The following is a 14335-nucleotide window of genomic DNA, read 5'->3' as shown; positions in this document are numbered from 1 at the left end:
AGACTCGATGGGCTGAATGGCCTACTTCTGCTCGATATCTTATGGTCTTATGGTCTTACTTCTTATCGACTATCAATGGAAATATCGTAAACCCAAGAAAGTCTGCAGATGCTGGAAATCCAAAGCAACACATACAAAATGCTGGAGGAGCTCTGTAGGTCAGGCAGCATCATGGAAATGAATAAAAGTCAATGTTTTGGGCCAAGACCCTTCTTTAGGACTGAAATGGAAGGGTGAAAATGCCAGATTAAATAGGTGGGAGGAGGGGAAGGAGGCTAACTAGAAGGTGATAGGTGAAGTCAAGTGTGTGGGATAGGTAAAGGGATAGAGAAGAAGGAATTTGATAGGAGAGGAGAGTAGACCATAGAAGAAAAGGAAGGGGGAGGGGACCCAGGGGAGGTGGTAGGCAGGTGAGAAGAGGTAAAATGCTAGAGTGGGGAATAGAAGGAGGGAGGGGAGGGATTTTTTTTACTGGAAGGTATAATTGACATTCATGCCATCAGATAAGAGGCTACCGAGGCAGAATATAAGGTGCGGCCACTCCACTCTGAAGGTTGCTTCATCTTGGCACAAGAAGAGGCCATGGGTTGACATGTTGGAATAGGAATGGGAGTCAGAATTAAAATGTTTGGCCATGGGGAAGTTCTACTTCTGAAAGGTGGAGCAGAGGTGCTCGAAGAAGTGGTCACCCAATTTACAGCCGGTCTCACCAGTGTAGACGAGGTTGCTTCGGGAGCATGGATACAATAGACAACCCCAGCAGTTTCACAGGTAAAGTGTTGCCTCACCTGGAAGGAACGTTTGGGGCCCTGAATGGAGATGAAGGAGGAAGTGAATGGGCAGGTGTAACACGTAGGCTGCTTGCAGGGATAAGTGCTGGGTGGGTGATTAGTGGGGAGGGACACATGGACAAGGAATCGTGAAGGGAGCGATCCCTGAAGAAAGTGGTGAGCTGAAGTAAAGATACGTTTAGTGGTAGGAGCCCTTTGGAGATGGGGTGGTAGGTAAGGACAAGAGGAACTCTTTCACAGTTAAAGTGGGAAGATGGGGTGAGCACAGATGTTTGGGAAATGGAGGAGATGCAGGTGAGGGCAGCATCAATAGTGCGGGAAAGGAATCCCTGGTTCTTTGAAGCAGGAAGACATCTTTGATGTCCTAGAAAGGAAGACCACATCCTGAGAACAGATGAGGCAGAAGAAAAGGGAATAGCGTTTTCACAGTAGATAGGGTGGGAATCCTATGGAATCGGTAGGCTTATAAAAGATGTCAGTTTGTCTCCAGAGATGGAGACAGAGAAATCAAGAAAGAGGAGGGAGGTGTCTGAAATGGACCGAGTGAATTTTAAGGGCAGGGTGTAAGTTAGAGGCAAAGTGGTTAAAACTGACAAGCTGAGCATGAATGCATGAAGCAGTACCAATGCAGTCATCAAGGTAGTGGAGGAAGAGTGGGCGAGTATTACCAGGAAAGGCTTGGAATGTGAACTGTTCTACATAGCCAACAAAGAGGCAGACATAGCTGGGGCCACGTCTATCCCTTGAGTCCAGAGAAAGTGGGAGAAGCCGAAGGAGAACCACTCCAAGCACGGTGTAGTGTTTAATGGCCACACAAGTACACATACCTGATGCTATTTAGAAACTGTTCAGCAACAGTCTCCTGTCCCAATTAAGTAGCATAGTGTCCCAAATAAATAAAGGAAATCCTGGCTATTTTTTAATCGGCGTTTCTTCTTTGAGTTGTCCCAAATAAGCAGCTGCCCTGATTAAGTGATGGCCCAATTAACTGGAATCCACTGTCTACTCTTGTTGTAATTAACCGTAATTTTATATTTTGCACTGCACGGCTGCCACAAAACAACAGATTTCATGACTTACAGTATGTCAGTGATAATAAGCTTGCCTTCATCGGGGTGGATTAGGGATGTCATGTTACAGTTGTACGAAATACTGGTAACACGGCGTACTGTGCGCCATTCCAGTCACCACACTACAGGAAAGATAGGATCAAACACAAGAGGATGCAGAAAAGATTGATAAAGCTGTTGCTTGTATTGCAGGGCTTCAGTTACGAGCATTTAGATACACTAATGAAGGGTCTCAGCCTGAAATATTGACATCTATTCTCCTCCACAGGTGCTGCTTGTCTTGCTGAGTTTCTCCAGCATTTTGTGTGTTGCTCTGGATTTCAAAGTTCAAGGTAAATTTATTATATAAATACATACATTTTACCACATACAGCCCTGACATTCATTTTCTTGCCAACATACTCAATAAATCCATAAAAGGATCAATGAAAGACTGCACCAACTTGGGTGTTCAACCAGTGTAGAAAGGACAACAAACTGTGCAAATAAAAAAAGAAACAAATAATAAATAAATAAGCAATAAATATCAAGAACATGAGATGAAGAGTCCTTGAAAGTGAGCCCACTGGTTATGGGATGGGGCAGGTGAAGTTGTGTGAAGTTATCCCCTTGGCCCAGGATGATGGTTGAGGAGTAATAACAGTTCCTGGGGCTAATGGTGTGAGTCCTGAGGCCCCTGTACCTTCTATGCAGCACCTGAAGAATTTCTTGTGTTTCGCATACACTGAGTTTGTTTCCCCTGGGGCAATGGAGGACTGAGAACTGATATGATAGAACATTATGGGAGGGTTTGATAGGGCAGATAGCCAGAGCCGGTGCCCAGGGTAGGGGTATCTAAAACTAGAAGACACAGGTTGAATGTGAAAGGAAGGGGATTTAACGGGGAAATAACGCTTACATTTTTCACACCAAGAGTAGTTAGTATGTGGAATCAGCTGCCAGTGTTGGTGGTGGTGGAGGCAGGAAAACAAACTTCGATGCTGCTTGACTTGCTGAGTACGTCCAGCATTTTGTGTGAGGCGAGGAAGGTTTCTGGGGCAACGGAAGGGCTGAGGAGTGACATAAGATGACTGCAGGTAGTGACAGGTAGGGGAGGAGAGCGGGAATGGAGTTGGAAGGCAATGGCAGGTGAGTGGCAGATGGCGGCAAACAAAGAGAGGAGGTGGAACGAGGTGGGAAGAGAGGAGTGTCAAGATTGGAGGCAACTGCTCCAGGGAGATAAAGCAGGAACACAAAGCGCTACCGCTGCTGGGCTCTGATAAGGAAAAGAGGTAAGAATGGGAACTATTGAAGGAGAGGTGAATGACAGGATGACTGCTCCCCCTCCCCCGCCCCTCTCCTCCGATCCCCCTTCCCCTCCCGCACTCTCCTTCCTTTCGCTGCCTCCTCCCTCGCTTTCTCTTTAGCTCCGCTAGCGCTCCCCTCCTCGTCTTCCTTCACCCCCTCCCCATCTTCCTTTCCTCCATCCTCTCTCCATCACTCGCTCCCCTTTCTTCGCAGCTCCTAACTCCCGCCCGACACAACACAAGCAGCTTCTATCAGCGTCGCCGTCGGTCCGCTCGCCCGTCCACCCACACACCCACCGGTCTCCGCCCTGCCCGCGGCGGCGGGAGGCTGAGGATCGCGGCGGGAGCCGGTCGGGGGAAAGGGATGAGGTGTGCTAGCTGCTGGCCATCGCTCAGCCGCCTGCCACGCCATGAAGTCGCCTTTGCTCGGACGCCTGTGCCTGGTCCTGCCCTGGGTGATGATGCTGCTGCTGGTGGCGGACATTGATTCTGGAAGACGGTCGCTGCGAGGTTCGGGGCGCCGCCGAGAGAACGGGCAACCTGCAGTCAGCAACGCCTCGCTGCCCACCATCTATGCCATCACTCCCACCTATAGCCGGCCGGTGCAGAAAGCCGAGCTGACGCGGCTGGCCAACACCTTCCGCCAGCTGGAGCACTTCAACTGGGTGCTGGTGGAGGACGCACCCTTCCGCAGCCGCCTGGTCGCCGACCTGCTCGCCAACTCCGGGGTGCACTCTTACACCCAGCTGCATGTCCCCACCCCGCGCAGGTACAAGCGGGCCGGCATGCCGCGGGCCACCGAGCAGCGGAATGAGGGGCTGCGCTGGCTCCGCAAGAATCTGTCCCCGCAAAACTCCGGTGTGGTCTTCTTCGCTGACGATGACAACACCTACAGCCTCGAACTCTTCCAGGAGGTAAGTACTCGGCGCCTCCAGACTGTGACACCTCTCCTGTCTCCCTCACCCCTCCTCGACTTGGTGCCCACTCTCCATCAACTCCTACCTCCTCCCTCTCCCCGAGACCACTGACTTCCCCATCACTCTTTGTCCACTGACTCTCCTCTTATCTCCCCATGTCGATTGACTCTCTCCTCCTCTCCCTGTGTCCACTGACTCTCTCTCCCTCTCCACTGACTCACTCCTCTCCCCGTGACCACTGACTCTCTCCCCATCTCCCCGTGACCACTGACTCTCTCCCCCTCTCCCCGTGTCCACTGACTCTCTCCCCATCTCCCCGTGTCCACTGACTCTCTCCCCGTGTCTACTGACTCGCTCCCCCTCTCCCGGTGTCCACTGACTCCCTCCCCCTCTCCCCGTGTCCACTGACTCTCCCTCCTCCCCATGTCCACTGACTCTCCCTCCTCCCCCTGTCCATTGACTCCCTCCCCCCTCCCCGTGTCGACTGACTCCCTCCCCCCTCCCCGTGTCAACTGACTCTCCCCTCTCCCCATGTCAACTGACTCTCCCCTCTCCCCGTGTCAACTGACTCTCCCCTGTCCCCGTGTCCACTGACTCTCCCTCTCTCCACTGACTCACTCCTCTCCCCGTGTCCACTGACTCTCTCCCCGTCTCCCTGTGTCCACTGACTCTCTCCCCCTCTCCTGGTGTCCACTGACTCTTCCCCCCCCCCATGTCCACTGACTCCCTCCCCCTCTCCCCGTGTCCACTGACTGTCTCCCCCCCTCCCCGTGTCCACTGACTCTCTCCCCCCTCCCCATGTCCACTGACTCTCTCCCCCTCTCCCCATATCGACTGACTCTCTCCCTGTGTTGACTGACTCTCTCCCCCACTCTCCGTGTCAAATGACTCCTTCTTCCTCACATGTCTACTAAGTCTACACTGCCTCTCCTTGTCCACTGACTCTCTCCCACTCTCACCGTGTCTGCTGACTCTCTCCCCCCTCACTGTGTCCGCTGACTCTCTCCCCCCTCACCGTGTCCATTAACTCTCTCCCCGTGTCCACTGACTCTCACTCACCGTGTCCACTGACTCTCACCCACTCTCGCTCCACTCTCCCACACTCTCTTCTCCGTCTCCCATCCACCCCCCCCCAACTATATTAAGGTAAAGAACTATATTTACTAGGGGTTGGTACATATCCCAGAGTTGCTGAGTGTACTGGAGTTTTCGGTTCTGGAGTTTTTAGTTCCAAGTCTTCTTCCTCAAATACTATCATCACTTTATCCTTTAAAATTGTTCCCATCATTGACCGACTGTAACCTAACGCTTTTCCAATGACCAATGACGTTTCACCTCTTTCCAATCGCTTTATTATTTCCACTTTATTTTCAATTGTGATCGTTTTCCTTTTCTTTGATGCATCACCAGCACTTGCATCGGATTTACGCTTTGGAGGCATGGTTACAAGGGTAAATAAGAGAAAAATTTAAGCCAAATACAAAGTTACATACTCAACACAGTGTTAACAGCAACGTAATCCGACTTAAAATGGCGGACGGTGTTCTCCTTCCTCGAGCTGGCGAACCACTGAAGCCACGCAATGTTTTCATGAGTGTCACAAAGTAGTGCTTGCGTTCGTAAGTACGAGTTGTCTGTCAGTCGGTCGTTCGTAACCCGGGGACTGCCTGTACTGGAGATGGTATATCTGAGATGGGGTGTATATTGGAGATGGTATATCTGAGAGGTGGTGTATACTGGAGATGGTTTTTCTGAGAGGTGGTGTGTACTGGAGATGGTATATCTGAGAGGTGGTGTATACTGGAGATGGAATATCTGAGAGGTGGTGTATTCTGGAGACGGTATATCTGAGAGGGGGTGTATACTGGAGATGGTATATCTGAGAGGGGGTGTATACTGGAGACGGTATATCTGAGAAGTGGTGTATACTGGCGACGGTATATCTGAAAGGGGGTGTATACTGGAGACGGTATATCTGAGAAGGGGTGTATACTGGAGACGGTATATCTGAGAGGGGGTGTATACTGGAGACGGTATATCTGAGAGGGGGTGTATACTGGAGACGGTATATCTGAGACGGGGTGTATACTGGAGACGGTATATCTGAGAGGGGGTGTATACTGGAGACGGTATATCTGAGAGGGGGTGTATACTGGAGGTGGTATATCTGAGAGGGGGTGTATACTGGAGACGGTATATCTGAGAAGGGGTGTATACTGGAGACGGTATATCTGAGAGGGGGTGTATACTGGAGATGGTATATCTGAGAGGGGGTGTAAACTGGAGACGGTATATCTGAGAGGGGGTGTATACTGGAGATGGTATATCTGAGAGGGGGTGTATACTGGAGACGGTATATCTGAGAGGGGGTGTATACTGGAGATGGTATATCTGAGAGGGGGTGTATACTGGAGGTGGTATATCTGAGAGGTGGTGTATACTGGAGACGGTATATCTGAGAGGGGGTGTATACTGGAGACGGTATATCTGAGAAGGGGTGTATACTGGAGACGGTATATCTGAGAGGTGGTGTATACTGGAGACGGTATATCTGAGAGGGGGTGTATACTGGAGATGGTATATCTGAGAGGGGGTGTATACTGGAGACGGTATATCTGAGAAGTGGTGTATACTGGCGACGGTATATCTGAAAGGGGGTGTATACTGGAGACGGTATATCTGAGAAGGGGTGTATACTGGAGACGGTATATCTGAGAGGTGGTGTATACTGGAGACGGTATATCTGAGAGGGGGTGTATACTGGAGACGGTATATCTGAGAAGGGGTGTATACTGGAGACGGTATATCTGAGAGGGGGTGTATACTGGAGACGGTATATCTGAGAGGGGGTGTATACTGGAGGTGGTATATCTGAGAGGGGGTGTATACTGGAGACGGTATATCTGAGAAGGGGTGTATACTGGAGACGGTATATCTGAGAGGGGGTGTATACTGGAGATGGTATATCTGAGAGGGGGTGTAAACTGGAGACGGTATATCTGAGAGGGGGTGTATACTGGAGATGGTATATCTGAGAGGGGGTGTATACTGGAGACGGTATATCTGAGAGGGGGTGTATACTGGAGACGGTATATCTGAGAAGGGGTGTATACTGGAGACGGTATATCTGAGAGGTGGTGTATACTGGAGACGGTATATCTGAGAGGGGGTGTATACTGGAGACGGTATATCTGAGAGGGGGTGTATACTGGAGATAGTATATCTGAGAAGGGGTTTATGTTGGAGATGGTATGTCTGGGAGATGTTGTATACTGAAGACAATATCTGATGGGTTTTGTACATAAGCGAAGCAGTTTATTTTGGAGAGTCATTCTAAATAGAGTGTGTCAATATATTTCCATGAATGGGGCTACTGAGGGAGGACATGTGTGATCGAGAGACAATGTTGGTACTGTGGGACTGTGTACATTAAGGATGGTGTGTGTATCTAAGAGACAGTGTATATTCTGGCATGTTCTGTAAATTTGAGAGGCCGTAACTGGATGCAATGAGTATCCAGGCACAGTTTGTTTTTGGCATGTGGAAATACAAGAGCAGAGTATATCTAAGGGACAGTGTGTGTACTAGTGTGTAGTGTACCACAGTGAGATGATTTATATTCAGACAAGGTGTATGTACATGAGAGACACCGTGTATACTTTGGACAGTGTATATGAGAAACAGTGTGTACTTTGGACTGATATGAGAGAGACAGTGTGTACTTTGGACAGTGTATATGAGAGACAGTGTGTACTTTGGACAGTGTATATGAGAGACAGTGTGTACTTTGGACTGTATATGAGAGAGACAGTGTGTACTTTGGACAGTATATGAGAGAGTGTGTACTTTGGACTGTATATGAGAGACAGTGTGTACTTTGGACAGTGTATATGAGAGACAGTGTGTACTTTGGACTGTATATGAGAGAGACAGTGCGTACTTTGGACTGTATATGAGAGACAGTGTGTACTTTGGACTGTATATGAGAGACAGTGTGTACTTTGGACTGTATATGAGAGAGACAGTGCGTACTTTGGACTGTATATGAGAGAGACAGTGTGTACTTTGGACTGATATGAGAGAGACAGTGTGTACTTTGGACTGTATATGAGAGACAGTGTGTACTTTGGACAGTGTATATGAGAGACAGTGTGTACTTTGGACTGTATATGAGAGAGACAGTGCATACTTTGGACTGTATATGAGAGACAGTGTGTACTTTGGACTGTATATGAGAAACAGTGTGTATTTTGGACTGTGTATGAGAGGGACAGTGTGTATGTGAGAGACAGTGTGTATACTTCGTTTCAAATGTTTTTCTTTTTTCTTTTCTTTCTTATAACAACATAATGAAAATCAAATGAATGTATGTATAGTAAACAAGCAAAAAGCAAAGGAAACCCTACCACCCCGTCTCCTTTCCCCTTCCTAGCCCTCCCCTCCCCTCACCCCTCCCGTATGTGCTGTTTAGGTCCTACCGCCCCCCACACTTAGTTCAGCTGTCGGTCTCTTCTAAATACAACAGTGATGCTTGCTAGATTTTTTCAAATTCATTGAGTCTGTCCTTGATAACATATCTTATCCTCTCTAGATGTAGAGTATCCATTAATGCAGCCAGCCATTGTCTGAGTGATGGAGTTTCCTCCTTTTTCCAGAACACCAGCATGAGTTTCTTACCGTTAAGTATGCCACAGGTCAGGAGTTGTTGCTGGGTAGCCTGGAACTTATTTGACCTCACAGAAGTTCCAAAAATTATTAAAATGGGGTCTGGTATTATCTGAACCTTTAGTACCTTCGATAGGATCTCAAATATTTGCTTCCAATACTCTTGTATCCTGGGACATGAAGCATAACTGTCACAAATTTGCCTCCAAGGACTTGCTTTCTCACACACTGGGGACACCTCTGGGAATATTTTATGAATCCTTACTTTTGAGTAATGTAGTCAATGTAGGATTTTACGTTGTAATAAACAGTGCCTGGCATTGATGGAACAGGAGTTAACATACTCCAAAACCTCATTTCATATAACCTCCTTTATCTCTGTACGCAACTCCTTTTCCCACTTTTTTAATATTATCCATTGTTGTATGACACTTGTTTTGTAAGGCATCATACAGATAGGCGATGATGTGTTCTGTCCCTAAACATGATCTTAAATGATTATCTAAATTATCAGGTTCTGCCGTCCCAAAACCAGAAAGATGCGATCTTACATAGTGTCTTAGCTGGAGATACCTGAAAAAATGACTCTTTTGCAATCTGAATTTGTCCTGGAGCTGCCAAAATGACGCAAAAATCCCTTGTATGTATAAGTCTCCAACGCTGCTTAATTCTCGCCATGCATCAAAGGCCCCATCTATACATAAGGGGATAAAAGAGGGGTTCGCTGATATAGGTACATGAAAAGATAATGTCCTGAGTTTTAAATGCTTCCCCATTTGTCTCCACATCTGTATGGTGCTATGGATAATGGATTGCCTCTGTAACAGGCTTTATTTAACCGAATTGGGGACATAATGATTGCCCCTATGGAATATGGTAGGCAATCCTCATGCTATATCTCCAGCCATCCGGGAAGTACAACTGTATCATCTATTCAGTATGCTATATGGCTTACGTTAGCAGCCCAGTAATAAAAAATAAGGTTGGGTAGTGCCAGCCCCCCACTAGTCTTATTCTAGCAGAGATATTCTTTCCTAATTCGATGGGCTTTATAATTCCATATAAAAGGTAGAGTTATCGAATCTAATTCTTTAAAAGTGGTTTTGGTAAGATAGAGGGGCAGGTTCTGAAATAGATAGAGCAATTGGGGAAGAAAGATCATCTTGATTGCATTTACTCTACCCACTAAAGAAACTGGAAGTGCCTTCCAAATTTCTATTTTCTTTTTAATCTTTTCAATTAAAGGGATAAAATTTGCTTCAAATAGAGAACTATACTTTTTGGTTATTGCAGTTCCAAGGTAAGTAAACTTCTCAAGGGTTATTTCAAATGGAAATTGTTTAAGCCCCTCCTGTTCTTCTACTCGGACCGGGAATAATTCACTTTTCCCCCAATTAATCTTATACCCCGAGAAAGTGCCAAATAAATTGACTATTTCCAGCAAAACTGGAATAGTAATATATGGTTTCGTTACAAACAACAAAACATCGTCTGCATAAAGGGAAATTTTGTTGATAGTATATTCTGTATTGTACCCATAAATTTTGGAGTGAGAACATATAGTCTCCACCAGTGGTTCCAGGGCCAATGCAAACAATAAGGGACTTAATGCACAGCCTTGTCTTGTGCGCCTGTGCAAACTGAATGGTTCTGAGAGGGTCTGATTAGTTAGTATTTTAGCACTAGGGTCACTGTACAGTAGCTTAATCCAAGTTATAAATTTGTCTCCCATTCCAAAATTTTTCAAAACCTCGTAGAGGTATTGCCATTCCACTTGATTGAGTGCTTTCTCAGCATCTAAATGTAAGGTTATTATAAGGTCTTATTATCAGGTCTTCCTTAGGATGTTTTGGGGAATGCATTATATTAAGATGGCGCCCAATTTTATGGAAAGAATTTCTCTTAGGGATAAACCCTGTTTGATCTGAGTGTACCAATTTATTTGTCTGCTGACTGAGTCTCCTTGCCAGCATTTTAGCCAAAATTTTCTGATCCGAATTTAGCAGTGAAATCAGCCTATAAGATCCTACCTCCTCTGGGTCTTTGTCCTTCTTCGGAATAAGCGTGATAATGGCCTCGTTCAGGGTTTGGGGTAACCTGCCAGTTTCAAACAACTTTCTATACATCCTTACCATATAAGGTGCCAATAAGTCACTAAACTTCTTATAAAACTCATTACCTATTCCACCCAAACCTGGACTCTTGCCATTTTTCAGGGATCTTATTGTTCTTACTATTTTGTCATTTGTAATCTCTGCTTTCAGTGTGTATACTTTGGACAGTGTATATGAGAAACACTGTATACTTCAGACAGTATATATGAGAGACGGTGTGTTTCCTTTGGATGCTGCATATGACAGACAGTGTATATGTGAGGTGAGACACAGTGTGCATACTTTGGTCAGTGTATATGAGAGAGACAATGTGTATACTTTGGACAGTGTATATGTGAGACATACTGTATATACTGTATGGTTTATGTCAAAGGTGGTATACACACAAGCAGACTCTGCCTGTGCCAGAGATGATGTGAACACTGACAGGTTCAGTAAATGCAAGAAATGGATGTAGAAGCCATAGAAAGGGTGCAGAGGAGATTTACAAGGATGTTGCCTGGATTGGAGAGCATGCCTTATGAGAATAGGTTGAGTGAACTCGGCCTTTTCTCCTTGGAGTGTCGGAGGGTGAGAGGTGACCTGATAGGGTTGTATAAGATGATGAGAGGCATTGATCGTGTGGATAATCAGAGGCTTTTTCCGAGGGTTGAAATGGTTGCCACAAGAGGACACAGGTTTAAGGTGCTGAGAAGTAGATACAGAGGAGACATCAAGGGTAAGTTTTTCACTCAGAGAGTGGTGAGTACATGGAATGGGCTGCCAGCAATGGTGGTGGAGGTGGATACGATAGGGTCTTTCAAGAGACTTTTGTATAGGTACACAGAGCTTAGAAAAATAGAGGGCTATGGATAAGCCTAGTAATTTCTAAGGCAGGGACATGTTCGGCACAACTTTGTGGGCCGAAGGGCCTGTATTGTGCTGTAGGTTTTCTATGTTTCTAGCCAGTGTGTATGCTGGGAAGAGTGGACGTATATTCAAGAGCCTTTGTGTATACTAGCCTACACCACTAGCCACATGGTTCCCGTATTCCTTAATGTCCCTGCATGTGCTTACAAGCCTTTGTACAGATCCCAATGCACGAAACCCCACACTTCCCACACATTCCCATACACAAAACCTATGCACATATGCACACTGGCACAAGAGCCCAAGCACACAGTCCCTTCAACATGCATGCAGGTAAATTGTGCAGTGTGCAGTGCTAGCCACCGTATCATAAGAAGAATATAGAAAAAAAACCAGTGGAGGACAGAGATTTACACTCTGTGGGGATTTTGCATGTTCTCCTTGTGAGCACTCAAATGCTCCTATTTCCTGTAACATCACAAAGATATACTGGTAAGCTGACTGAATGATATAGCTAAGGGCAAAAGGACCAAAGAAGACGTGAGTTAAAGAGCTATACAGCATGGACACAAGCCCTTAAACCTAACTTGTGCATTGCAACCAAAATGTCTTCCTGAGCTTGTACCATTAGCCCATATTTGGCTAATATCCATCTAATACCTTTCCTATTCATCCATGTAGCTGACCAAGTACAATTTTAAATGTTGGTAATAAACCTGCTTCAAATACTTCCTCTGGTAGTTCATCGCATATACTGACCACCATCTGCGTGAAAAAGTTGCACCTCAGGTTCCCTTTAAATCATTCCCCTCATACTTAACCTATGATTCCCTAACACTGGGAAAAAGACTGTGCATATTTCATTCTGTTTATGCCCTTCATAATTTTACACCCCTTTATAAGCTCACTCTAATGAAAAAAAATCCTAAACTTCTCAATCTTTCTCCATAACTCATCTATAGAAGTTTGTCAAAGTTTTAGATGGCATGCCAAATCTATGAAAACTTCAAAGAATTGTTGTGCCTTCTTTGTGACGGCTCTTATGTCTAGGTAGCATTTGGTGATAAATACTTATTTTGATAATAAATTGAATTCGACTTTGTGTTTAGAAGAATAAGACATGACCTTGTTGAAACCTATAAGGTCTTAAGGGGTCCTGATAGATGTTGAGATGTTTTCACTAGTAAGGGTCTTGAACAAAAGATGAGGGCAATCATTTAAAACTGAGGCACAATTGAGGGTAGTAAATCTCTGGAATTCTCTGCCCCAATCTCTGGAAGCTGGATTATTAGAAGTATTTAAAGTGGAAGTGGATAAATATTTTATAGATTAAGGAATACAGGATTATGAAGAAATGGCACAAAAGTTAAACGGATCCCAGTACAGATCTGCTCTGATGTTATTAAATAGCGGGAAGAGTCTTGAAGGGTAAATGGCCTATCCCTCTTTTATTTTCATTTTGTTGCACCTTCTTTCAATTGTACCTGATCCTCTCCCCTCCTCCCCCACCATCCCCAATACTTTCTTTCCTTCCCCGGCTCTCTCACCAACTTGTCTGGTGTCTCTGCAGTACAGTGCATGTTTAGTTAAAACTATAAATCCACATGTTCTCCCCTATTTTCCATCCAGACAATTGTCCTGAAATTTCTTCCTAATGATCTGTTGCGCTGCTCTGTTCAGTTTGTGTCGTATGACAAATGGACTATATTTTGTTGTGCAGATTGTTTTGCGAAGGGGAACTTTATTAGTTGGCTGTAAATTCATCAATAGTTACACGGTAACTGCTGATGGTTATTAGCGGTTCATTGATGTCAGTCTCTCCACGCAGCCATTGTTAAATGCAGACTATCCATCGGTATCTTTCAGCTTCAGATCTTTATAAATTGCCTTTGACTTCAATGTAAATGATGCAAATGTAGTTGTTTTACGGTGGAAACGCGTGATTGCTAACATGTGACTGATGATTCTCTGGTTAATATTTTGGAGGCAAACTAATTATTGGAAATTTTTGTAAGAATAATAAAGCTTCTGAGCATGCTGATGATTTAAGTAATCTTGATGTTTTGGAGATTATCTAAGTACTGCATTTTAGAGTGGTCAGGCAAGTGTAAAACATAATTAAATTGATGAAGTAGCATTGCAAACAGTCTTCTGGCCTAATTAAACTGGCATTATTGGTCCATATAGGCTTTCCACTATACTTACCTCAGCTTGTCTGTATAATCATTTAATTTCACTTTTCTCCAATTATCTGCAGAATAATATTGTACAGAGCATTGTACAGAATTGTCTACTTAATTTGCAGAAGTCACATTTTAGCAGCCACTAGATATTGGATAGGTTTCGTGCATGGCTGGAGACTAACATGTTTGCTAAAGCTGTGGTAAAGAACTTGCAGAGCATAGATTGATCTGCAGTTCACTTAGTGATGTATCACCCCTAACAAGGTTATACTGCCCCTTGTTGATTGACTTACTTTACAAGTGTTCAGTTATTATTAGCAGCCTGTCTTAAAAAACTGAGAGGTGATTTCATTGAAATGTACAAAGTGCTTACAGGACTTCAGAATCAGGTTTACTATCACCGGTATATGTCGTGAAATTTGCTAACTTTGCGGCAGCAGTACAATGAAATATACAATAA

At 45.1% G+C, this 14335-nt stretch overlaps 1 protein-coding gene across 1 annotated transcript in view; it reads left to right on the top strand.

Annotated features, from left to right (window-relative positions):
• The first annotated feature begins 2948 nt into the window (after positions 1 to 2948).
• The window catches only part of b3gat2 (beta-1,3-glucuronyltransferase 2 (glucuronosyltransferase S)), a 62246-nt gene continuing 50859 nt past the window's right edge, over positions 2949 to 14335 (top strand). Inside the window, exons 1-2 of the mRNA XM_063040290.1 lie at positions 2949 to 3132; positions 3362 to 4061. Coding sequence (XP_062896360.1) covers positions 3558 to 4061 — 504 coding nt within the window. The 5' untranslated portion in view covers positions 2949 to 3132; positions 3362 to 3557. The remainder of the gene's footprint in view (positions 3133 to 3361; positions 4062 to 14335) is intronic.

This window comes from Mobula hypostoma, chromosome 2, assembly GCF_963921235.1.
Source record: "Mobula hypostoma chromosome 2, sMobHyp1.1, whole genome shotgun sequence".
NCBI classification, from domain to species: Eukaryota; Metazoa; Chordata; class Chondrichthyes; order Myliobatiformes; family Myliobatidae; genus Mobula; species Mobula hypostoma.
The sequence above is the reverse complement of the archived record's forward strand: the minus strand, read 5'-3'. Positions and strand labels throughout refer to the sequence as shown.